The 27,438-nt window shown below is 36.7% G+C and overlaps 1 protein-coding gene across 5 annotated transcripts in view; it reads left to right on the forward strand.

Moving 5' to 3' along the window:
• Positions 1 to 13,649, forward strand: part of FAM198B (family with sequence similarity 198 member B) — a 47,681-nt gene extending 34,032 nt beyond the window's left edge. For all 5 annotated transcript variants that reach the window (XM_023755428.1, XM_023755417.1, XM_006081859.3 and 2 more), the window contains 2 exons: positions 8,161 to 8,387; positions 12,369 to 13,649. In XM_023755428.1, the coding sequence (XP_023611196.1) occupies positions 8,161 to 8,387; positions 12,369 to 12,576 (435 nt within the window). In that variant the 3' untranslated portion in view covers positions 12,577 to 13,649. The remainder of the gene's footprint in view (positions 1 to 8,160; positions 8,388 to 12,368) is intronic.
• Positions 13,650 to 27,438: the final 13,789 nt, after the last annotated feature.

The following is a 27,438-nucleotide window of genomic DNA, read 5'->3' on the forward strand; positions in this document are numbered from 1 at the left end:
AAGGCTCAGGAGCCTAAAGGAAGTCTGGTCAAGCAAAGCATCTTTGTCACCATATTTAGAAGGTTTTAATATAATCATTTAGTTTATCTTTACTTATTTTTGTCAATTTCCTTACAATAAAATACTATATTATGGGGGGATAAATTTGATAGAAATTCTATAAAAATACTAAAACTTAATGCCATAAATTCAAGCAAGGGAAATGATTTCAATGACAACATTCCCTTGGATGTAAGCTTATATACAACCCTATCTAATGTTAAATTGTTACAAATGGTGTTTCATTTCATTGAAAGAAAGCATTTAAAATTTTTATTTATATTAAGATTATTTTATTCCTGTTTTAAATTTATTTGCTTAATATAAATCCATTCTATAAATCAGAATTTTATAAAATGTAAAAATTATTGTTTTTCTTAGCCTGAGTGCTTTTTATAACTCTTTGTAGGAAAGTGGGCATGCTTTTTGGCAGCGGCTGTTTTCATGCAGCTCTGCTTGTGCAAATTATACAATGTGAATTTCTTCCTCTAAAAATAGATTGCCACTTGCCTGGCAACTGAAGAATCTTTCTGTGGCAGAATGATGTCTGACTTCTGATGCTTATTCAGAGGTGCAATGTATGAATGCTAAACACTGCATCTATAGAAATAGATTTCAATACATTGTGACGTTAAAATGTTTTTGCATATACATAAAGAAATACTGTTATGTTTTTACTTATGATTCAGTGATGCGGAAGAAACTAGATATTCTGCATGGAACTGGTACACATTGATAGTTATTTTTATTTATTTTTTTAAAGAAAGAGGCAAGTGGTTTCTTTGTGCTTAAAATTACATCCTCATACAGTCACAATTGTGTATCTGATATGTAACAAAATAATCAAGTACTTGAGATTTTTCCTTTCTTCTGCTTGTTTTGGGTTTATCGTGCCATTCTTTTTTTAACATCTTTATTGTTGAAAGTATTTACATATGTCCCCATTTCCCCCACCATTGACCTCTTCTAGCCCCCTGCCTCCCCTCCCCCAGGCCTTCATCACCCTATTGTCTGTGCCCATGGGTTATGGGTTATGCATATATGCAAGTTCTTTGGTTGATCTCTTCCTACCCCCCTCCCCCACCTTCCCTCTGAAAGTTATTTTTAGAAGTGGAATTCTAGAGTATTGGTGCTGTAGGGCAATAACTGTTATGTACAGAGGCAGAGGCCCAAGGGAGCCGATGCTCACTGTTAGATGTATGTATTGCAAACTATTTTTACTTTTCTTATCGTTCATCAACTGCTCTGCTAGTCACATTTGCATGCATACCAATTTAACAGGAACTTGTTACCATGGCAGCACAGAACAAAAATGAAATCTATTCTTTTATGAGATGAGAGTTCCCAAGTGATACAGGTGTAGGCTGATGAGAACACTTTTGTTGTGTACAGCTCCCAAGGTAAGAGGCTAGGTGTGCATTAACAAGGCCCATGGAGACTGTGGGATTTGTCTGACAGTTGCCCTTCTCTATGACCTATTCTACCTTCACACATTCCCTAGACTACAGGGATGCAGCTCCAGTGCCACTGATAATAAGGCAGCATCCACTGGCTTACACTAAGACTAAGGTAGAAGAATTTTCCATTGTGAGTTATTAGCTGTTAAATAAATGAATCTATGTTTTTGTGTTTCTCTGTATCTAGAGTGGTGCTAATAATGGCAGTGATTCTCACTGTCTTTTTGCCTTTTTTGATTTAAGGTAATTGCTGAAAATGTGACTTTTTTCTCCATGTGTTTTCTAAAAATAAATGAGATATCCTATGAGATAACTGGTATGCAAAAGAAATTTCCAGAAAGAATTATAATTAGAGAGAAACTAGTGGCCCAGTGCACAAATTTGTGCACATTGAAAGGAAATTAATTACAAGAAATATTTTAATATTGCTACTCACTATTTCTCTATAATAGAAGTGTCAACCAAATTCATGATCAACAATGACAGATCAAAACACATGCATATGATTGGTGCTAGCGAGAGCTTTATATGCATGCACGAGTTAACATATATATATATATATATACATACATATATATATATATATATATGTATGTATATATATATTAAACTTGCTTAATTAGACCTGCTTTCTGATTTAGCTAAACTTTTCCCAGCCCAGTGAAGCACCCCAACTTCTCTTTTAGGTAATTGTCAGAAACACAGCAGTAAATATCAACACGAAGCAGATTATTATTGTAGATCATGCAGGGAGAACAAAGGGTAAAATATTTAACTGCAGCAGTGTTTGACTATATTCTGCTCAGTGAGGAAACCTGAAGTCATTTTCAAGGTCCACCATTTCTTCTTTTCTGTCTGGCCAAGTTTCTAAGCTTTTTAAATCTCCATTTTCCAGCTAATGAAAAGAAAATGGGATTCCACTGAGTTTCCTATCTACCTACTCCAGGACTTCTGTGAGGATCAAATGAGATTAGGCACGGGAAAATGCTTCATAGACATTTGGTTAAATTGTAAAATGTTTCCACCTGGCTATAAAGCAAGTCATGTTCTTGGGCTGAAGAAACTGCAAGGAGGCTAGTCGCTAGGGAGAGGAAGCCAGGCATTGCTACCTGGCGCCCACAGCCACCGTTTCCGGGCTGGGCTGGGCTGTGGGCCACATTTTGCACCATGGGGTTTTGGCAGCATTGGCTGCTATTTGATGGGCTGTCGCTCTGGGGTGGTGGCAGGGCCTTTGTCCCACTTGGGGGAAGCCAAGTGTTGCTTTGTGGGCACCAGGTCCATGGTGCCATTTCTCTGTAAATGGCCAGTGCATGTCACAGCAGCTCCTGCATTGAGCGTCTGTCCCCTGGTGGTCAGTGCACGTCATAGCGACTGGTGGGACAGACGGGCACTTAGCATATTAGCCTTTTATATATATAGATTCTTATTGTTATTTCTGACATATCTGCTTATTGTGTATTTATCAAATGCTTATTACATGCAAGGTATTCTGGTGGACTCTCTGTGGAATATGAGTTCATGGTTCATGGATACTGAAATGAGACCACATAAAGAAGCTAACCAAGAGCAAATGACAAGCACAGGATCTTTCATTGTTTGCCCCCTTTCTATTTTTTCCCAACTCCATTCACTAGATCAGTGGTTCTCAACCTTGGCTGCACATTAGAATCACCTGGGAATCTTTTTAAAATCCTGATTTCTGGGCCTCATCCTCCAGAAATTCTGTTTCTTTGTTATGGGGTAAGGCCATAACGTTAGTAACAAAGAAACAGAATTTCCGGAGGATGAGGCCCAGAAATCAGGATTTTAAAAAGATTCCCAGGTGATTCTAATGTGCAGCCAAGGTTGAGAACCACTGCACTAGATGCTACTTTAAAAACCCCATGTAAACATTACTCAGTTTATTTGATTCTTTCCAGTAGAAGACACTGTTTTGGAGGAGCTTTGTAAAGAGCCAAATACAAAGTGAATATAAGCTTTCAGCAGGGTTCTTTCAATAATAAACATTTATCAAGGGCCTACTGTGTAACAGGCATTGGATGAGTTGCTATGGTGAACTGCTAAACTCCATTCATTATATGTTTTATTGGATAATTTAAACTTTCTCTGTACAAATGCATTTTTTTGTAAAGATGCAGTTTTTAAGTGCCAAAAACAAATAGAGATGGTGAGAATCCTAAGATACTAACTTACCAAACAGAAAACACCCCCGCTCCACACTCACTCACTCACTCACTGTCACTCAGACCCTTAAAGAAGTGTAGAAAAACAGAGGTAGAAAAATACACAGGATTATGTAGTTTAACTCAAATAATTAAACTACATTTGGAAAAACATTTGGATAAAGGCTATATTAAGAAGAACATCTTCCTTTAACTCTGTCCGGCTTCCAATTACATTTGGCCTTGGTTCCCTTCCGCTTTCACTCTTTTAACATTTTCACCTGATGCCCTGCTACCTTGCCTATTACCTTTCTTCCAACTATACATGAGGAAATGAGAGTGAAACTTGTAGACACATCAGCTTTTTTAGCTTTTCCGTATAGCTTTTACTTATGATAAGAGTTTTATAAAATACTCTTATTCACCTTTGCTCTGACTACCTGCCTTCATGTTCCTCTTACTCTCGTTGGCAGTCTTGTACTGTGTTAATTCAAAATGCGATACAAAGATCCATACCACAATTGCTTTGATAGACCCACTCTTTGAAGACACAGCTAGAATGGGTGGTGTGCAGAAGGGTGGAAAGTCATTGGAAGCCTGTAGATTTCTAAGGGGCTTTGGAGAGCGGGTCAGTGCAGCAGAGGCATCCGTATTTATGTTATATTGTGAGCATAACATAAGTCACTGGTAAGATACTTTCCCCTGCAGGCAAAACTAACACTACCAACGGAAAATGGAATTAAAAAGAAACTTTAGAAGAAGGCAATGTACCTAAAAATATCCCAGCAACAAAAACTTTGGCTGGCATACCTGGATTTTTCTGAGTATAATTTTAGTTAGGTAAACATTGAAAAGATATATTTTCCTAAAAGAGTAATTTTATGGAAAATGATGGTTGGCAGTAATTTTCAGATTCGGCAGATCGATTTTGCAAAAGATTTTCCTTGTCTTAAAGAGTGAGAAGATGTAAATTTGAACAAACTGCAATAATGATGCTCGACATTCTCAATCACTTCACTGAGAAAATTTACCCTCAAATAATCTTCTTTGTTGGGTAATTATCTAAGAATATAGACACATAGATGTGAACTATAGTGCTAATCATGCTGTAAATGAAGTGATTGTTTTAATGTGTTCACAAGTGTATTAAAAGTGTATTATTAAAACAAGTGTGTTAAAAGTGTGTTATAGATTCATGGCTATCTAGAGTATGTTTTATAAAATAGCTAAGCTCTCTTAAAAGAAAGCAGAAATATATCCAGTATGTAACTAAATTAAATACCAAGGAAAATGGCATTGAATTTTAGGGAGTGGATTATGGTTTTGTGGTCAAATTATTCTTGATATATTGAATATGAATTCAAAAGGAAGACTATAAACAAAATACCGAGAAGAGCTGGGGAACAAGATTTAAGAGCTATTTAAGTCCTTGCTAGACAAGGGCAATAATGCAAAGACATAATTCACTATAGTTGGAAGATGAGAAAAACAAAGTAAATCTCAGATTTGAATTCAATGCTATATTTCTAAGTGTACACACACACACACACACACACACACTCACACACACACACACACTCACTCACACACACACTCACACACACACACACACACTCACACACACACTCACACACACACACTCACACACACACTCACACACACACACACACAGTCAATACATGTGAACATACCCACCAAGTACATGGGTAGACCTGATTCAAGGAGTGGCAAACATTTTCTGGAAGAGAAGTTGATTTGAACACACACATCCTTTTTCAATTACAAGGTCTGTTAGACTTAAATGGCACAACAGTCTGTCAGGGAAGTGGCAAAATCATCACAGATTGTTGAGTGATTCAAAATTAGATCAGATGAAGCACTTTAAAAATACCCTGCAGGAAACAATGTGATGTTGAGAAGGCAATGACAATATGACCTAAGTTGGTCTTTTCCACCTCTAATTTTTAATGCTTTTTATGTAGTTTAAAAATAAAAAGTATAATATTTACAGAAGTGCTGAGAGTTAGGGCCTAAACACTAATGTGCTTATTATTTAACATTAATGTATGCGATTCGCATGGCTGTTTGGAGAAACAGCAGAACTGTGGCTATATATGTGTCAGGCCTTTCCCCACTACTATGAAATTAATAATGGAAAATGAGTTTAGGGTTTAGAGCAGTATTTAGAAAGTGGTTGATAGATTTGTCCTTCAGGATTAAGTTCTAAACATGTATATCCAACATAATGGACCTTGATGCTGCGATAGTCAAAATTAAATAGGATTTAGTATTTTCCCCCACTAATCCAGTTTAGTATTGTCATTATAACTGGATATAAACATATGAAAATGATGAAAAATGGTCTAGAAATTCTTTGAGAATTATTAACTAATGCATATTTAAAAAGAGAGAATGGATGAGAAGCAACTACTGGAAGAGTTGTTTTTCATGTTCTCCCTGACCCCCTGATCTTAATTTACATTCAAATGAGAGATCAACCTAAGGACTTGTGTGCATGCATATAAGCAGAACCGATGGACACAGACGGTGGGGGGGGGGGCAGGGAGGGCATGTGTTGGGGGGGTGGGAACAAGCGGGGAGAGGTCAATGGGGGAAAAAGGAGACATATGTAATACTTTAAACAATAAAGAATTAAAGAACAAAAACAAATGCAATCTCTTTATATCATTTGGTTTTTCTTATATTCAAAGGCAGTCAAGGTACTACATAAAATGAATGAAATGGAGTCGAAAGGGCTCAATCAGTTCTAATGGTTTCTAGTTTATGCTTTTTTCTTTTAACTTTCAGTGATTTGCATGGCTGGGAAACTCTCCTATCTTCATGTCAAACAAATGTGCTTTAACCAGTGGGAACTTCCTATTCAGAGTCAGGCTTGTGACCTTTCGGATAAACCATTGGTTAGACCATGGCCCCCAATGGATCAGCTGCCTGGAACCAGTCCTGACAGAGGCCTCCCTCACTGATAGATTGCTTCTAGACCAGCAGTGTGCCCTCTGAGTGGTCCAAATGTGTTGTGGCTCACTGACCATCTCTACCCCATGTGACTGGTTTGATATAAACTTCATAGAAAATTTTGTCAGGCTGACTTCTCTCATGTCTGCTTCTGAAAGTATGTTATTTGATACAAAGCCCACTTACACACAGAAAATAGAGAGGGAGGCCATTTGCCCAGTTCTTAAAGTTTGCTGTGGAAGTGAGCCAAAAGTAAATGACCATTTCCTTTGGAAGCAGTGGTGGTGGGAGGTGCTGGCCATGGCCAGCATTTGCCTTAGTGCTTAGCCTGCTGATGGTAGAAGATATTTAGTAAACTTTTGTTGGATGAATGCACGAATGATCACTTCAAAGTAGGCTAAATTTTAGTACTAGTCTTGCTGCATTCATTTCTCAGCAACTGGCCTCCTAAAGTGGCCAGCCCTACAGGAAATGCAAAAACACAGGAGAGAAAGGATGGGAACTTAATGCCAAAAAGAATAAAAGTGACAGTCTGTCTCTAGCCATCTTTTGAATCATGAGTATATGAACAGTCTTTGACTAGCCTTAAACTATTCAGCATGACATACTGGGGAAAAATCATGGAATTTTGGAGACAAACACAACTGTGTCTAAATCTCAACTTTGCTACTAACTAATATTTTATCCAGACTAGATTATTTAACCCATCTGAGGCTCAAGACCGCAGAGCTAACAAGTGTGGGAGCAGAGATTGACTTTAAGTTTATCTAATTCCTGATCCCAGGATTTAATTTATCCTGATTAATAAATATTATTCCCTTCCTTGTTCCAAAGAAATAGAAATTACACAACTCTCCCTTTTCTAATTAATATCTCTATTTACCTTCTTTTATATGGCAGTGGCTCTATTCTCCATAATAAAACCCCAATAGGTCCAATAATTTTGCCCATTCTGTTCACATATTTAGAGTCCAATTGTGTAGCATTTTTAGTTATCATTATTGGATGTCACATCTTTTCAATAGATTTGTCCTATGTTATTTCAAGTTAGCTAAGTAATACTGAAGCCCAGAGAGGTTCGGGGGTGCAGTAAACTTTTAGAGTCACTGAGATGACTTAGGTTTTCTATAACCCAGCCTGAGGGAGAAAACAAGATGTAGTCTTCAGAATATTTCAAAGCACAGCAGTTTCTATGTTCTGTCGTGAATAGAGTTAGAGGTTCCTCTGGCTGTGCATCGACATGTGATGTCAGTGGGAACTTTGAATGTGAAGGGTGGAGACGCCTAACTTGGATGATCTGCCTATGGAGTTGTTAGCAGGAGCTGGAAATGCTTATGACCACGGCTGAGTCAGAGGGATATGAACCCTGGGCTGAGTCTGACAGTTGTCTTTAATTAAATGAGCCTGGCTCTGTTAGATTCTGGCAGGCCAGCTGTTTAGAAAGCACCAGTTCTTTGGAAATCAGCTCACTTTCCCAAGTTTTGTTTTTACTCAGAATCTTGGATTTTGTTTTCGCTTTCCATTTTCAGATTTATAATCGCCTAGACACAAATTGCTGTGGATTCAAACCTCGAAAGGAAGATACCTGTGTACAGGATGGACTGAGGCCAAAATGTGACAACCAAGATTCGGTGGCTCTCGCACACATTATCCAGCGAAAGCATGACCCAAGGCATTTGGTCTTTCTAGACAACAAGGGTTTCTTTGACAGAAGTGAAGATAACCTAAACTTCAAATTGTTAAAAGGCATCAAAGAGTAAGTTTTATAATGTAGTAACATCAGATTTAAATTAAATAAGTAGTAAGATTTGGAGAAACCTTCCATCCTTATGTCTGACCGATTGTAGCCCTTGGAATGAATTGTGGTTGTGGAATCTGGAAATAGCGGCCCAGGAAAGGGAAACAAACCCAGGGGAACAGAACAAGAGTGCAGCCAGGGTGTCACTGTCACCAACCAATGCAATCTACAAAGCTCGCGCCACCTTTCACATCCATCATGTTGCTTGGCCCTCACTGTGAAAATCCATGTGGATTAGGTTGGGAGCATGCAGGAATCTCTCGAATAGGACCTGGCAGGACAGGGGTAAGCAGGTGGCAGAGGCTCCCTTATTAGGCCCTGGAGCAGGGGAGCTGACAGACATTTGGATATTGACATGGCAGGATGTCCAAAGGCATAATAAACTCAAGTGACTTTTATGAACATGGCAAAAAGTCAGAGCCAGTCTGCCCAGTAAAACACAGTATCAAAGGACAGCAGCTATTGAATGAGGTAGGAGGGTTTTTGAGGATTTGCAAACCTTTCTAGTAGACAGAGATTATGGAAAATGGCACCTTGAACCTACCTCTAATTGGAAATAAAGGAAACAAAGCCCTGCTGTAGAGTCTGAGCTATTCAACCCACTATGGAGATTGAGGCTAGATTTCAGGCTCCACCTGTAGCCACTCTTCATTGTCTTCCCACCTTAGTCAGAAATTAAGGTGACTAAGAAATTGGGGTATGTTTGAGAATTGAAAATAAAGGGGATGTATTAATAAAATAGTTTAACAGCTATGTGAAATTAAGTGACTGCTGGGAAATACATGAGCAAGTCTAAAATTGAGGGTAGAACCCAGGTCTTCCAAATCCAAGTTCAATAATTTTCTGCAATAACTTATGTACATGCTGTTGCTCTTACTTTTGTAAATAATACTTTGAAGCATATTTCAGTAGTTCATCCTAGCATTGACAATTTATGTTAATTTGTGTATTTTTAAAAATATATATTTTATTGATATTTTACAGAGAGGACAGGAAAGGGATAGAGAGTTAGAAACATCGATGAGAGAGAAACATCAATCAGCTGCCTCCTGCACACCTCCTACTGGGGATGTGCCCGCAACCAAGGTACATGCCCTTGACCGGAATCGAACCTGGGGCCTTTCAGTCAGCAGGCCGGCGCTCTATCCACTGAGCCAAACCGGTTAGGGCAGTAAGTATTTGTAACACTAGAGACAGTACTTACTTTTGCTGTGAGAGTTTCATGAACCCGAATTTCATGAGTTTTTACCATGTCTTGCCCTGTTAATACCTGTGTTCACATCTCTCTGTGGGTTGAAGATTGAATATATGGCATATTCTCTCTTTAAGTGTATAAACTAAGGACATTTTATGTGTAGAAAATTTACAAACCTAAGGCATCAATTACTGAGTTGATATTATGGGTTTTCTTAAATCCCTAACCCTAAATTTTCTCTTAGAGTTAAGAGTGCACAGAGAATACAGGCCATCCATTCATATATGTATGAATACTGTTTTATTTATATGTTCAAAGAAGATTGAATTTTAAATACAGTATGAAGAGCAATGAGCTCAAAGTTAAATCTTCTTAGAATATGTAATTCACACATTGAAAAGCAAAAATGAAGACTTTGCTAACCCAGATTTATGCATAGAATATTCCTATTAATTAATGTAATGCAAAGACAGATTTTTTTAAATTTTCCTTTACAAAAAGGTCAGTCACTGAAAAGAGCCATGATTTTTTAACAATATTATCTTACACATTCTGCCACAGCTAAATTAGTTGAAGGGCCTTAGAATTTCTAAATCATGGATTATTAATACTTCCTAGAGCAAAAGTGCTTAATTAATACTGTGGCCACTAAATTACATAGTGCATGTCTTCCGGGAGCTCAGAGCATCTAACCAGCATTATTTAAGTCCCCAATTACTCAGACTCCTTAAGCACATCTGGCTTGGTGGCCTTTGCTCTCTCTGCAGCATCTGAAGGGCAGGAGCACCGGAATCCCTTGCATTCATGCCCCCTGAGTGCCATCCTCAACTTGCTCCACTGACATTTGGTAAAGGTGCTTAGAAGTCCTGAAACTTCTGGCAATTTGTACTCTTCAAACAAGTATATGTTCTTGTTTTAGTTTTTAAGGAGCAGTTACTTTTTTTAATTTAAATTCTTTATTGTTTAAAGTATTACATATGTCTCCTTTTCCCCCCATTAACCTCTCCCCGGCCACTGGAACAGCTAAGTTTATTTGAAAATTACTATGAAGTCCCAACATTTTTACTGTGCTCTCATCAGCATTTTCATAAAAGCCGGGAGAGGCCAAACTGATCGTATGTAATTCACACTTTGAAAAGCAAAAAACGAGACTTTTCTAACCCAGATTTATATATAGGATATTCTTATTAATTATTGTAATGCAAAGACAGGTACTTTAAAAAATTTTTCTTGACAAAAAGAATTCATCACGGAAAAGAATCGTGATTTTTTAACAGTTTTATCTTACACATTCTACCACAGCTAAATTAGTTCAAGGGCCATAAAATTTCTAAATCATGGATTGTTAATACTTCATAGAGCAAAATTGCTTAATTAATAGTATGGTCACTAAATTACATTGTGCATGTCTTCAGGGAGCCAAACATCTATGTATATAAAAGCCTAAGCGACCGGTCAACCAGACGACTGGATGATCAGATGACCAGCCGGTAGCTATGACGTGCACTGACCACCAGGGGGCAGACACTTACTGCAGGAGCTGACCCCTGGTGGTCAGTGTGCTTCCACAGTGGGAGCACCACTCAGCTGACCAACGGGCACCAGACAGCAGGCTCACGGCTGGCGAATGCAGCTGTGGCAGCATGAGTCTTTCCCCCCTCCCACCGCTGCAGCAGTGCTACTGAGCAATGGAGGCAGCAGGTGCAGCAGGGCCTGGATGAGCGGGAGCATCGGCCACCTGCCACCTGCCGCTTCATGCACTACTACATCCCTCAGGGGATGTCAGACTGCCAGTTTCCAACATCCCCTGAGGGGTCCCGGATTGCTAGAAGGTGCAGGTCAGGCTGAGAGACCCTACCAGTGCACGAATCCATGCACTGGGCCTCTAGTTACTTATAATTTTGATTCAGCAAACATTACTTGTAATTTTGAACCAGAAATTTTATGAAGTCCTTCACATAATGGATGTCTTAGACCCTTGGCTTTATACTTTCTGAATGAAGAGCAGAAAGCACTCTGATAAGGCAATTCAATAAGGACCCGTCTAAGGTTTTCCAGAGAGATGGTTCATTGTGGAATGCCCTGGCTCTAAACCTTGAGTTTCACTATGTTTATTTGAAAACAATTAAGTATTCCAGTTTCATAAAATGCTCCCAGATCCTCAGAATTCCTGAAGTCTAACCTGAATCAAGGACACTTGTTTATTTAATGGGGCATTTTGGAATGATTCTTTCTCTTCTTCCTACATATATTTTGGATTATTTTACCTTAAATTCAGTCGTGCAACTTCTACTCAGGAAAGAGAACTTTACTGAATTTCTCAGCATTTTGCTTCTCATATTTACTTGCATAAAACCACAAATTGACATTTATGAGAATACTATTATATTTGACAGATTCAAGTGGTTTCCATGGGTGAAATGGAGTTTAGGATTGAGAAAAGTATTTTTGCTAGGCTAACAGAGACGTTTTTAATTTGTGCCTCTTGTTGCCTACATAATGACCTTAAGTCAAATGCTGGTATGTCAACTTCTCATTGCTATAGATAATTCATTCCTCTTGAAACATATTGTTCTAATATATTATTATTAAGATAAGTATTTTCTTGACAGTGATAAAAAAGTTTTGATTCTCAAGGTACTATTTGATAGTGTGATTTATGCCAGATTGATGAAAGAGCAGTTGGGCAATGACTGATATTTCCAAACAATCACTAAGAATGAAATATGATTTTATATTTTCAGGTTTCCTGAATCTGCAGTGTCTGTTTTGAAGAGCCAGCACTTACGGCAGAAACTCCTTCAATCTCTGTTTCTTGATAAAGTTTATTGGGAGAGTCAAGGAGGTAGACAAGGAATTGAAAAGCTTATTGATGTAATAGAACAAAGAGCCAAAATCCTTCTCACCTACATCAATGCACATGGGGCCAAAGTATTGCCTATGAATGAATAACAAACGGGTCTTCTGGCTAGAGGACTAGATACACTTATGCATTTTTGTTTCTAAATCAAGTACACAAACTTCAACTCCTTTTAGGAATGAGATAGAGTAGATAAATACATAACATAAATGAATTTAACCAAGTATATATGATGGGCCTGCATGCCATAAGCAGACTTCTAAAGCTTTAAAACATATTCTCCTTAAAAATATTTGTTTATATTTTCACTACCATCGTCATGTGAGTCTCAACATCTGATTACAAAATGGTTGCAATTATTATGACAGCAAGTTTTGTTAAGACATTTGTCATATTATTGAATAGAACAGCATAAACTGACTCCTTTAAGAAATATTTTATGCCATTTTCACTGGTCTGACCAAATATTAATGGGAATGAATCTTGAATATTTCTGTTGCTGATTGCTAAAACAGAAGTCCCCGCACTTACCCTGCGGCACCTCTAAACTGGAAAACCGAGGCACATGACCTACAAATATATCAGTGCCTGCAATAATTCTAAATAGAAATGGTGAGCTGTTTGCAAAACTACCAGTTTATATTCTATTGTATCTATAAATAACTAGCTGTTTCTGTGATTCTGAGCAGCAAGAATCACATTTTCCATTCCCTTTAGAAATTTTTGTCGTCAGTGTAGAAGTCGTCCAAATCTGACAATTTATATGTTAGGTAGTTTTGCCCTCTCATTTTTGGTCCAATTTACGTCTAGTGGCTTAAAAATTAAATAATTTTAAGATTTGAAGTTATCTACTTGAAACTGTACTTATGGAGTACCCCCCCTTTTTTTAAAGATGGTATTTTAAAAAATTTGTAATTTCTACAGGGGTTATATATAATTTCTGTATATTTCATAAAGAATAGATTTCTTCAAATTTGTTCGGTGTAATTACATTTAAGCTGATTTGATTGATATTGCCTAGATATTGGCAATAGGATCAGATGTTGACTATGTTTAAATATATTGTTTGGCTTATTCTAACATAAGAAATATGAGCTAAATAAATTAAAACTGGATTCTGGTCATTTGTCCTCATGGAAAGCACATGACTAGAACTAAAACAGCATATTTGGATGTTATTAAGCCTTAAAGAATTCTCCCCAAACTCTCTCTACCAACTTTTTAATTAGGTGGGAGGGTGTGGCATGTAGTGTTCATGTATTGAGTCCTTATATCCTTGGAAGATACCCATGTTGTTATGTATGACAAATGTTCATACAGAGGTTTCAGACCTTGAACAAATCATCATTGCCCTCCCATCCCATATACCCCACCCCTTATTTAAAAGCTGACATACTGACTTTTCCTTTCCCTGAAAGTTTTAAAATATAGTTTAAGAATGTTTTAAATAATAAGTTTAGGAATGTTTTTAATAATAATGAGAGCATAGCTATAGATTCTAATTCATACAAAAGTATAGGGTCACAATGTTAAAAATAACATGTTAAGTACAGGAGAAGATAGACCAAGGAGAATGGAATCGTTTTAGCATCTAATTATAGCTGTTTTAGGCTCGTATTCAAGGGCTGCTATTTAGCACCCTTACTTGCTGGGCTCCCTTTGGCGAATTGGTCTTCAGACCATTATCCTGTGTGATTTTCCCTGTACAGCCCTGAGTGTCTTCCTCTGGTCTCACATATTCAGAGTGCTCTTTGGCTCTGCTGAGTCTCCACGTTTACCTGTTGTATTTGGCCTTTTGTTTTTGACCTTTTAAAAAATACATATTTTTATTGATTTCAGAAAGGAAGGGAGAGGGAGAGTGAGATAGAAACATCCATGATTATAGAGAATCATGGATCGGCTGCCTCCTGCATGCCCCCACTGGGGATTGAGCCCACAACCTGGGCATGTGCCCTTGACCGGAATCGAACCTGGGATCCTTCAGTCCAAAGGCCTACGCTCTATCCACAGAGCCAAACCAGCTAGGGCTATTTGGCCTTTTTAAGAATGCTTTTTTCTTCTTCTAATTAATCATTATATTAATGAAAAATTGACCAAACAAAAGTTTGAGGACCTAGGTTCTACTCTGAGCCACTGACTTGAAATAACTCAAGTTGCCTTACACCTTGTCTTATCAAAGTGGCATATTTGCATCTTAATATGCTTTTTATGAAACATAAAGTTGTGATATAGGTGGTGGGAATTCCAGGCTTCTTAGAAGTGAACTTTAATTTCGTGTCTCAAGCTACTGCTTTTGGGCAGCTTGGTCCTCTCATATATGGGTCTGGCTTTGTTTATTATGCCTTCATTTTTTCCGAGATGCTAAATATTAAGCAAAAAGTTTAGGGACACATGTTAGTTGTAGTCACCTTTGCTTTTTTAACAATGTATTTTGTCTTATAATCAGTGAATAATTCATACTGTATTATTTTTGAATAATTGATAGTGGAAGGCTAGGCTTTTAATTCCAATAAGTAATGTTCTTCATTTCTCTTACTGAAACAATGAAATGAACTCAGTGCCTTTCAAATATACTCAGATTATGCTGTGGTTTGGTTCTCATAAGCACATTATGTGGTTTATTTATAACTTGATAAATTTAAAATAGAACAATTTACCTTGGCAGACACACAAAAGCTCTTCTTGAGTGATTTGTTTTCTTTAAGTTGATGATCTGAAAATAACAGTTGTCTTAAAAATCTGTAATAAAATATTAGAAATTAAAAATGCATCCTTTTCCTTTTGTGGATGAGTTCATTTTCTTTTGTAGATGGGTACTTTTTAGAAGTTAAGTATAGGTGAATATTTGCTACCTTTATGCATGGTAAAAGAACAATTAAATAGTCAAGAATTGTATTGAATTGTATTTGTGTAGACATATATTTGATATTATTAGTGGTGTTATACTTTCTCTTGGTGTACATAAAGCATTGTTTTAGGTAGTATGCAAATTAGTTGACAGATATCATAAACTATAAGAGAATAATTTTTGGCTTTCTTTGCTTTGGGTGAGTCTTACAATTATGTTCACAGATTCCTTTAGAGCATACATATTTGTTAAGTATATTAGGTAGGTACCTGTGGGACTTCTCAAAATATAAAAGGTTTTAGACTTATGCTCAAAATATTTATAATCTCTAAACTTGTGTAATTGCTTGTTTTTTTCCACTGTGCCTTTAAATATACCTTACATTATAGCTAATGAATAAAATATCCTAGATGTAGAGTCATCTAAAAACTGTCTTAGGAAATTCTAACGCTTATCCCAGCATAGAACAAAGTGAGGCAAGTGTAGGGCATTAGCCTGAAAATATGTTTTGGAAATTGGATGTGGATCAAATAAAGATGAGCAAGACTTTTCTCTAAAAACTAAATGGCATTACCAAGAACTAAGAACTATTTATTATTCATGAAAAATAATTCCACTTGTCAGAAAAGTTATCCGACACTTGGCAACAGCCAGAAGAGATTCTTGAGGGTTTTTTTTTCAGTACAGTATTGTGTTTGACTTTTTTTTTATTGAATGGACTATTTAACCATGTTGTAGGGCAGAGTTTAACTTATAGATTTTTATACCATAGAGGTAGAGATAATTTCTGTCTGGTGAAAAAGATAACCCTAATGATTTTACAGTTTATTACCCTGTTGTACATTAACTGGTTGTATATCTAGTGAAGCAATCTTATCCTAACATTGAGTATAAATATTAGCTTTTGACATACTCTCTGAAATGATTTTACCACTTTAGCGATTCCCTCTTTAATTAATTGTTTAAATAAAATCTTTGACATATGCTCAGTTTACAGATGAGCCTAGGAGTCACAGTTTTATGTTTTTTTGAAAAGTTTGCTTTAATACACTTTTGACTGCCAACTCATATACTTTTTTATTTGCTTGGGATTCATGATTTTAAATTTTTGAAAATTTTACTTTAACCAAGTTTCAAAACATTGTTACATAATTTAAGACCTGAATGATACTATGTGATCAGCATCTTGCCCAACACCCTTATTTTCTAGATGAAGAAACTGAGGCTGAAAGAGGCAAAGTTACTGGCCTGAACTTACCCAAATGGTTGATTTAGAATCTTAGGTGTTGAAGCCGATTCAGAAAGTTAGAGAACCAAAACTTCCTCCGAGATTTCATTATTTTCAACAATAAAATAAGAAACGCTAGTTTAATAAAACCTGAAGGTCTTACATAGGCATATTTATGTGCATTAATAATTTTATGGCATTTTTTTTGTAAACTACAGGGAGTGGAATAAACAGAGAAGTTTCTCATACTATGAAACTTTTTGGTAATCACGTTACACAGCTAATTGAGAATCTGCTGTGTGTCATGCTGCGTGCTGGGCAATGTGGATGTACAAATTAATAGGTAACTTTTAATGTATTAATCATCAATTGAGACCTATATTTAGACTCTAACTTATAGCTTTAGCGGAAAAGGTTGAGGAAAGAAATTCTTTGAGGAATGTCTAGAAATAAATTCTTACTTAGAGAATGTTTTACTCACGGTGAATTTTACTGTATCTCTATTGTTGACTATGCTTAAAAATGACAATTTGGAGTCAGTTTTGTGCCTGGACAAATCGACCTATTTATTTTAATATGTCGCGAGGACATGACTGTGTTCCAGAATGGTGGTCCAATAGTAGATGCTCATAATGATCATCCTGATTCATCAAAAACGTGCTAGCGTATACAAGTTCCAGATCACTTTGAGAAGCTGATTAGAAGCACAGCCAGGCTACATAATTCTGCATATAATTTCAAAGGGCTTTTGGACCCTACACAACCATTCATGGAACTCTTTCCTCTTGGGTCTGTGATCTCCCAGGTTCAGAATTCTTGATTTACAGTATATTTGAGAATGTGGGAAATAATATTATACACTTTAGAAAGATGTTACTTAGTGTACATAAAAGTTTTACTTTTATACAAAGGTGAAAACTTAGGTTTTGGAAAAATTATTTAAATATTATTTAAATAAAGTATTTAATGAGGTGCCAATGAAAATTGAGAGGATTTAATGAGATACTAGTAAAAGTTTAGGGGCCATTTACTTTACTAATACTTTCATAGTTTTAGCCCATGCTATCAGTTCCAAATTCACTACCATTCACTTAATTAAACTAGAGAATGAAATTCTTTGAGTTTTTTCATTGAATCCTTTAATTTATTAAAGATTATCAGTTACCTGATTTTTTGCTTGCTCTGATATACAAAAGATCCCAGATAGTCACTTATTTTATAGTGTCTTAGAATATGAGGAAAGTTGAACTAATGTATGCAATTAAATGAAGTTATTTGATTTACCACCAATGGTTTTCTGGGCATGAACATAATGTTCCTGCTTTTTATAAATCAATTTCCTAAAAAAATGAATGAACTTTCCCCAATGGAATTATTTCCTTGACATTTATGGAAAGAACTGTAACCCTTTCTTACTATTCCTTTGGCCAGTCGGAGAATTCAGAGTGTCTAGACTAGGCTCATTTCACCTTTTATCCCCTTTCACATTCAGGCACAGCTGTTTTAAGTCAAAATATGGCATCCTCCCTAATTTTTAAGCTCTTTAGTTCCTTAGGATAGGGCTCTGCTGTTAGAAAGGCCTGCCTCTAAGGGGTTGTTGGCAGACTCTGGTTAGCAACCTAAAAATGCACATGGTAAGTGAATGAAGTCACAGAACTCCTTTCTTATAACAGCATTGTGTATGGTTAAATTAGTCATTTTTTTCCATCTTGAAAAGGTATCTTTTCCCATGATTGCATTTAGTTTGTTGATAAAAATATGCCCAATTATGTACACATTAAGAAATCTCTATGCGTCTTCTTTCTAAAAAAAAGCAATCTGCATTTCGTAGCAGCACTTGTCAAGATTTCTAAAGCTTTTGAGACAAAGAGCTAAAATATAAAGAAAACCTCCCTTGTCCGTGGTTTTAATCACAGGCTGCAGAATAACGAGCTGTGCTGTGTTTCCAAAGACAAACTGGGCTGCAGAGAGTGGGACCAGTCACTAAATGAGACTGAAACAGCTGCGAGTCAGCACCTTGTGCCAACATTTTCCTTAGCTCCGGGACACCAGACATTGTTTTGGCTCATACCCTAGGTTATTGGCTCAACTTCTGTTTAGGAGAACAAGAGATCTCGTCCTGTATCCTCATTTCAGGCCCTCTGGAGGAAAATTGAGGTCAACATTTTATTTTTTACTTCGTAGTGCTTTAAAAAAAATAAGCTATGATTCAGATATCCTAACTTGGTGAGAATACAATTAAGCTGGTGAGATTCAGCTCTTTCCTAAGAGAATGATGAAGTAATTCATAGCATCTCCTGGGAGAGAGTCAGTCGTCCTCCTTTTAAATCAGGTAACAAGTGACAGTTAAAATAAAAACTTTCGTAAGCGTTTTGGTGACTATTGTGATAACGCTATTTGCTATGAATAGTGTGTCATTTCCTTTGTCTTACTCTTATTGTTGGTTGCAAGTAGAGATAATATGTTGTGACATGGCAGCATTCAGAGTAGCGAATTCCTAGTTAGAAAACACAAATTCCTAATTAAATCTTGACTTTAGCCCAGGCTACCTACCAGGTTCCGGTAGTAACACTCCTTCAAGTTGTGACCACCAAAAATGTCTCCAGAAATTGCAAAATAGTCCCTTAGGAGGCAAAAATCACCTCCTCCTTGAGAACCACTTTTTATTGTCCATTGACAGAAAATCTTCCAGAAAAGGTAAACCTTTTAAATGTTTTTGTCCTCTCACATTCAGTGTATGAAGGTTTTCTCTGTTGAATTCCTTGTATTCGAATGTTTGGCCATGTTGTATGACATCAATCAGAGCCCCAAGAGGCCTCAGGGCCTGGGCAAAGTGACCAGTGAAAGAAGCTACACGAGACTCAGGAGGAATAGATGTGCTGAGGCTCCAAGAAAACATTTTTTAGGTGAAAAATAAATCTAGGACTTTTGACAAAGTAAATATCATGGCAAACGTTTTGGAATGGGGGGGGGGCGGAGTAGTTGGAGGTAAAAGTGCTCGAAAATCTGTGTCTTAACTTCCTCTGTCCCAGGGTCCTGTATCTGTATTTCTTGAGAAGATGCCTGGAATATGCAGAAGCCAAACTCTCATCAGAGCCCCAACACTCCTGTGGGAACCTCCTCCCGCAGAGGATCATAAGAAGTAAAGGGTGTTTCCTTATGAGCAGAAGGGGAAGAAGAATAGAAAAGTGCATTAGAGTGAATTGTTAGGCCAGGGTGGGAGTGCAGAATCAGCGTGGGAAATAGAACAGGGTGCAATATCAGAAAAGCAGGGTAAGTAATGCTGCAATGACAAAATGCCATCAAATCTCAGTGGCTTAAAGCAAGAAAGGTGGATTTCTCACAGCATATGTCCATCCCAGCTTGGCGAGAGGACTCTGCTTTTCACAGACACCTAGAGGCCCACGCTGAGGAGGCAGCCTGGATGTTTCCATCACTGCCCCCGAGTGGAAGTTCTGAAAAGCTTGCACAGCTCACTGAACAAAAGCAGTCTTGGAAGTAGGGAAACTTGAACTACCTGATGAGTAACATTGGTCACTACAGCACATGGTGAAAGCTACTGGTGGTGTCTTTGATAATAATGGAGGCAAATGTAACCTAAAACTATTATTGTTTATCCCATAACCTTTTATTTCCCCTGGGGACCACCCACCTCACATTATTTCATCTCTGCCTATGCTTTCAGGTTCAATGGGTCAATCAGAAAACTTGCCTCATAATTTTGGAACTGAAAAGGAGAAAAAAAAAACAGGACCCAGAACAAAGTAATAATGGGTAATACTCTGGAGACCTTAGTTCGACTCTCCTCTCTGTGAGCTGGGGAAAGTTAATTGCAGAGAAAGAGAGGAGAGATGGATGGGAAATCTACAGAGATGCCAATAGGCAAGATGCAGATGCCTTTGGGTTCTTTTGTGTTAGTTACTCTAGAGGTTTCTTCCAGTTCTTGGTTTTATTTATTTATTTATTTATTCATTCATTTACTTATTTATTTATTTATTTCAAATATGTTTTTTTGATTTTTAGACAGAGAAGAAGGGAGAGAGAGAGAAAACATCAATGAGAGAGACACATTGTTTGGCTGCCACCTGCACATCCCCTACTGGGGATCGAGCCCGCAACCTAGGCATCTGCCCTGACCAGGAATCAAACCCAGGACTTCTTGGTCCATGGGACAATGCTCAATCCACTGAGCCACATCAGCCTGGCTTTGGTTCCCTTTAAATGGTTCAGTATCCTTTTTTTTAACTCACCCTTTTGCTTCAACTCAACCTAGGTTGATTTTTTTTAATGCTTGCAAAAAATGGAACATCAATGATTTGTGTTTAAGGCAAGTAAGTCTTTTTCTAATTTATTACTTATAGAAAGCATATCTTGATCTCTTTCTATGACAGAAAAAGATGTTCATGCTCTTAAATTTTCTTCTCCTTCTTGCCTTCATAAACCAACTTCTAAAACATTTACCATCTGGGTGCATCCCCAGTGGGGGGTGTGCAGGAGGCAGCTGATCGATGTGTCTCTCTCATCGATGTTTCTAACTCTGTATCCCTCTCCCTTCCTCTCTGTAAAAAATCAATAAAATATATTTTAAAAAACAAACAAACAAAATTTACCATCATGCTTACATTGCTAACCTTCCTAATATTTAGCTCCTGGCTTCTACTTTGTCACAGGTACATTATTTTATATTTGAATCTACTAGTATTTCCTGCCCACCATCAATTACAGTTCTCTCATTCCTGAGGTTTTTGTTTGTTTGCTTTTCTTCATTCATCTCGTTGCTGGTTGGCTCAATCATCAAATAATATTTTGCAGACTTAGTGTTTGTTAGAGTGGATTGGAGTGTGCATTGGTGAAGAGAATGGGAAAGACATGGAGGAATAATTTAGGAAGCTCTAGAAATTGCTAAGGCATAAGATAATCAAGGAATGATAGATGGGTCTAATTTTGTGTTTTTTATACATAACTGTGGACTCAGAGGGAATTAACTAACCTCTCTTAGAAAAATATTGCTATGGAGACAACTTGAAAAGATATCCTAAAAACACTATGTAAAACAGGCTGCTGTGGGCTTTAGATACATTCTTCAGCTAGAGCAGGGGTGGGGAACCTTTTTACTGCCAAGGGCCATCTGGATATTTATAACATCATTCGCTTAATATAATCCACTTAATATAAATTTATGTGGCTATGAAAAAAGCTCCTGGATGTACTGAATTTTGAGTCCCACCTGCAATTGCCTGGGCAGGGCCAAACCAAATGATTTTGCTGGCCTTATATGGCCCAAGAGCTGGACTTTTCCCACCCCTGAGCTAGAGTCAGCACACCAGTAATCTTATCTAAAGAGACCTATCTAAAGCAGGGGAAGTTATCTGAGTTTGTGTCACTGAGAAAGATTCAGAAGGATGGACATGGACCCACACATGGTACACACACACACACACACACACACACACACACACAACAAGAAATTCAGATAAGGAGCTACATTTTTAAATTTTTTTCTTAATGAATTGATTTCATTTTACAGTTAATTATAAACCAAGTTACTTACTGTTATCAGGATGGAGGCTCTGAACTGAGGTTGGGGTGCTCCAAACCATGAGATTCATCATATCTCAGGATTTTCTGGCCCAATTTGCTCTCAGCGGGTAATGATTGAATAACTTATTTGCTAATTTAATTGTTTTAGGGCTTTATTTATTCTTTCATGTAACAAATATTTGTCGAGTGCCAACTGCATGCCAGGCACTGCTTTAGGTCTTGGGATATAGCAGAGAAAAAGAAAGAGTGTACTCGTCTTTAGCAGCTTCCTTTCTTCAAATCTTTACCATTAAACTGTAAAATTTAATATCTGTGTATATGTGATATAAGAAATAGCAGAGCATTAGCCAAAAAAATTTTATACTTAAGAAAAACTTTTATATAGAGTCCCCTTAACTTTCCCTTCTGTTCTTCAAATGTTCCTATTTTAAAAAAAGAAACATTATTTTCAGACATCTTTGTGTATATAATCAGAATCTCTTGAGTAATAGCTCAAAAATCCTGCATAATAGCTCCAGCCAATGCATTTTATTATCAGGAATTGTGTGTTTTATGCAGTTTGCATTCTGGTCTTCTTCCATTTTATCTTTGGTAGAAAAAACCTGCCATATAAATCATGACGGAGTACAGAAAGAAATAGTTTGGATTTTTGCCAATCTTGGTAGTATGCTTTCAAATCAAGGAAATGTTCTGAAATCAATATTTAAATAGCATATTTGGCAAAATGCTCTGCCCTGAACGAAATGGATGGCATTTTTTGAAGAGGAAGAGTAATGGGAACCAGACAGCCAAGTTCAAGAAGCCATCCTCCCTAAGGCTGCTCCCCTTTGTTGCAACACAATCCCTTTCGAGGGTCTTGCACATCTCAGATCTCTTTCTTCATTATTAGCAATCTTCTTTTCTTTTCTTTATATTTTGTTTTTAAGTTCATTGAAGACTTGCTACCTCTTTTATGTTTTCTAGAACCCGCTTCAATGCAATTTCCATTGGAATAGCTTCTCTGCAATATATAGCCATTTCATCTTTGTAAAGTCTCTAGTGGTTCTTTCTGTTTTTCGTTAATGCTGATTTCTCCCCTTTTTCTCTAAGACACAATGATATAGGTTTGATAATCTGTCCTGATCTCATGCTTTCCTCCTTTCCCCTAAGACTCTATCCACTCCCCCCCCCAACCCATCCCCTCTCCTACCCCATATTGTCACTTTCAAGAAATTCAAAGGTTTGTTTCTACTCTCTTGGCAGATAACAGCTAAATTAGCCTGGCCATTTCTGAATACCTTCACAAACCTCTTGCTTGTCGCACCTTTCAACCCTTTAAAAGTTTCTTATATAAGAATTGGACCCTATTTAAATCAACTGAAAGAACATGAAATAAAGCCATAGTCAAATAATAACTAGAATGATGCAATTGGAGATCTGGTTATTATTGAGGCTCATTTGGTACATTTTTTTTAATTTTGAAAATGATTACATATGAGTTCTAGGAAGTTGTGATATAAAACAATATGGCAAGTGTCCTTATTTACTAATAACACCATTTCAGGTTCTTACAACGAGGCTAGCATGGTGCAATGTACTTTAAAAAGATTATCTACTTTAGTCCTGATTACTATCTAACAAATGAGAAAATGGAAGAATGGAGAAGTTAATAATTTGTTCAAGAACAAACAGCCAGGAAGTGACCATACGGAGATTCATATCCAAATCTACTTGACTTCACAATGTCTGCTTATTACCCTTAGGCCACAGAACCTTCCCAACTCCATTCAGCGCTCTCTCTACTCTGTCACAGTGGCTTACTTCTCTGAGAGAATTTGTATTTCTTTCTTTTTTAAAAAATATATTTTTATTGATTTCAGAGAGGAAGAGAGAGGGAGAGATAGAAACATCAATGATGAGAGAGAATCTATGATCAGCTGCCTCCTGCACGCCCCCCACTGGGGACCGAACCCACAACCTGGACATATGCCCTTGACCAAAATTAAACCTGGGACCCTTCAGTCCGAAGGCTGATGCTTCATCTACTGAGCCAAACCGGCTAGGGCAAGAATTTGTATTTCTTATACACGTTCAGAAAAATTGCAGAAACCACGGCAAGGTGTTTAATTGGAAAAATTGGCTAATACACATCTGATAGAGATAAGTATACCCACTGAAATTTACAGTATCTCTCACATGTCTGGTTCTACTCATCTTATGTGAGATTATAATCTTTAATGTTCCCCAGTATCAGTTGCTAATATTTAAAAGTGTTACCATGTTGGGCTTCATGATTGATAGTTGACAAAGAGAATTTCAACTCTCAATTGCAATCACAATCCATTTGTCATGATGCTAAGTTACACAGTACTAGGGCACATGTGAAATAAATACCTCTCTCTGTTCCAAGCCTCAATGAGCAATTTTCTTGATGCGTTTAGATTCCTCGGGTAAGGAAATCACAATGTAAAGCCATTCTTTACATTCGATGTTGTGAGTTTGAACAAAGGGCTGTGAGACTGCTATGGTGTGAAAGCTGTTCAAGTTCACAGAACAAAGAAGGGCAAAGCCCCCTTAAAATCACAGCATTCCATTTCATTTTACTTGTGCTGTTTTGTCAAAAATTGAATTTGCTAGTTTGTAAGTAGATATAATAGCCAGTAGAGCTTTGGTCAACTGATTAGTTAGTATGTTTTAAAGAAAGAGATTGAAAAAACAAAGAATGGATTTAAATTCATACCAGATCAGCTCTGTGCTGGGAAAGACTTCTTACTTTCACATAGTAGCATAGAAAAAGTCTTATTTTCACAACCAAACAGTGATACTTTATAAAATTTTATATCACTGATTTGATTAAAACATTTTTTTAACATTTTTTTTGCCGGTTATATGAATACCAACAGCCTTAAAATTTTTAGTAAGTCCCCAATATATTCTCAACAATCTAGTATCGAATGGTTGGCTTAAAAATTTTTATATTGAGGATTATGGAAGTTTGAGATATATATATATATATATATATATAATATATATATATATTCTTTTATAGATAGAGCATGCACAGTTTTTTTAAGGACACTGGAATTCTCCATGCAGCTATGTCACCATGAATATGAAGCAGCATCAAAGTTTATAGCCAATGGGATACCTGAGAGCATGACACACAAAGTAATATGAAATTCATGGCTTCAGTTCAGATTCTTGAGTGGGATAAGGTGCTTTTTTTAGAATACAATGTTCTTTCTTATAAAGCCAAGATAGTCTATCAAATTCATTCCACTGCCATAACATAGAAACCAGAGAGAAGCCATCCCAAAGAATTGGTTAGCACAAAGCCATTTTATAGGAGGCTGTTATTGGAAAACAGAGCTCTATAAATTCTATATATGAAGGCATGCATTCGTATAGCAATTGATTTATTAATGTACTTACCTGTGATATTCCAAAAGGGACTTGAAGTACCTAGTTTCCAGGTAGGAATGGCAAATACTTAGAGATATAAAAATACAAATAAATAATGAACACTTAAAACCTGAATTTTGGAAAATATTTTTTTTCTCATGAAATAGAAAAAAAAATCAGCAAGTCATTGAGGACCAGAACAATCAAATGTAAGCAGATTTGATGAATATATGAAAGATATATATGTTTTCCAATGTCATAGTTACATAAAAATTTTACCAATTCCAGTATTAGTTTTTAAGATTAGAACCAAAGTATAATATATAATGCATTTATATTATATATGAATTTAATGTATTATTAGATATATTATCATATACATATATTATGTATATATATGATATATGTGTATATATTTAATACATATATAGCCATGAAATGCATTTTATATCAATATATGCACATATGTGTATTCATAAATATGTATATAATATGTACACACATGTAATTATATTATGTGTATATTGTGTGCATATATGTATATATATCCTATCACTTATCTTTCTGAAAACCTCTTTCATGAAGTCTAGATCATAAGAAAGAAGCTGAAACTTTGCTTTCTGACCAAACATCTGACAGGGAAGCTCACATTTGTCTGTCAGAGAACAAGGCTGCTCTAAGCAACCATAAACCTGATCCTAGGTCCTCTTTTGATTTGAGGTCTGACTTTGTAGTACCGGAGGATCACCCTGCTGAGATGTTAATATAAAAGTTGGTTTCTGTGATACCCTTGGGACGCACAGAAGAAGTACTGCAAAACTCCCCTGGAGAGTCAACCTGCCAACCTGGAGGCCCCAGCAAAAAACAAGCCCCTTTGAAAGAAGTGCAAAATTAAAGATATAAAGAACTTCTTTTCCGTGAAACCTGGTTTACAGACACAATAAATAGAATAATTTGAAACCATAAATAAATTAAAGCAGACTACACATTGGCAATGGGCAATTGAATGCTTTGCTTAGTAGTTTGTGAAGAGACTGCCGAATGGAGTAGATAACAATCCAGTAGTGGGCAGCCAGGCCACTTTCTTGCTCTGTGTCCTTGGACAGTTGCCAAACTCTACTGAACCCTGAGATCCTCACCTGTAAAGTGAGAATGAAAATAGTAGTATCTGCCTTATTAAGTGATTGTGAGAATTAAATGAGATAATGCATTTGAAGTGCTAACTAATGCAGTGCCTGAGTGCTGTGATTTGCTCTAGAATAAATTTTGTGTTTTGAAATTTTAAATCATTTAATAGGAAAAAAAATGGATGCTATTTTTGCAAAGAAGTGAAGACTCTGGAAGCAAAAGGAAAATGTTTTTATGTTCAAATACCTAAAGTGATTTCATGGGAAAAACATTCACAGCCTTGCTCAATAGCAAAACAGAACCTGTGGTTGGAAGTTATCGGGAACATATTTTCAATTCAATTTAAGAAACTTTCTCACAAGCAAAGTTATTCATAAATTCTCTCCTTCCCAGGAAGTTTGAGACAGTTGAATCCTTTGTTGGGTGGGAAGAGTTGACTCTAGATTTTTACATCAGCAGTTCCCAAACTTTGCAGATGCATACACTTCCAGACACTCATTGGGAAGAAAAAAAATTGAGAGAAGAGAAAAATTGGAGGGGAATAAAAAAAAATAGAGAGAAAGAGTGATCAGGGCCACTGTAGGGTACTATTTCTCAAACTTTCATGAGTACGCAGTGTGTTATTTTTACACATTAATCATTTATTAATTAAAATATTTACCAAGTACCTAATTTATAAATAACAGTATACAAATTCCTGCTGTCCTAGAGCTTCTATTCTAGGGAGGCAGAGGGAAGCAGATGATAACCCAAACAAATAATTACATAGAATGTTAAAATTTTATAAATGGAATGGGGGTGAAATTAGAGCAAGTTAAAGGAGACCAG

The sequence above is a fragment of the Myotis lucifugus genome, unplaced genomic scaffold, assembly GCF_000147115.1.
Source record: "Myotis lucifugus unplaced genomic scaffold, Myoluc2.0 scaffold_1, whole genome shotgun sequence".
NCBI lineage: Eukaryota > Metazoa > Chordata > Mammalia > Chiroptera > Vespertilionidae > Myotis > Myotis lucifugus.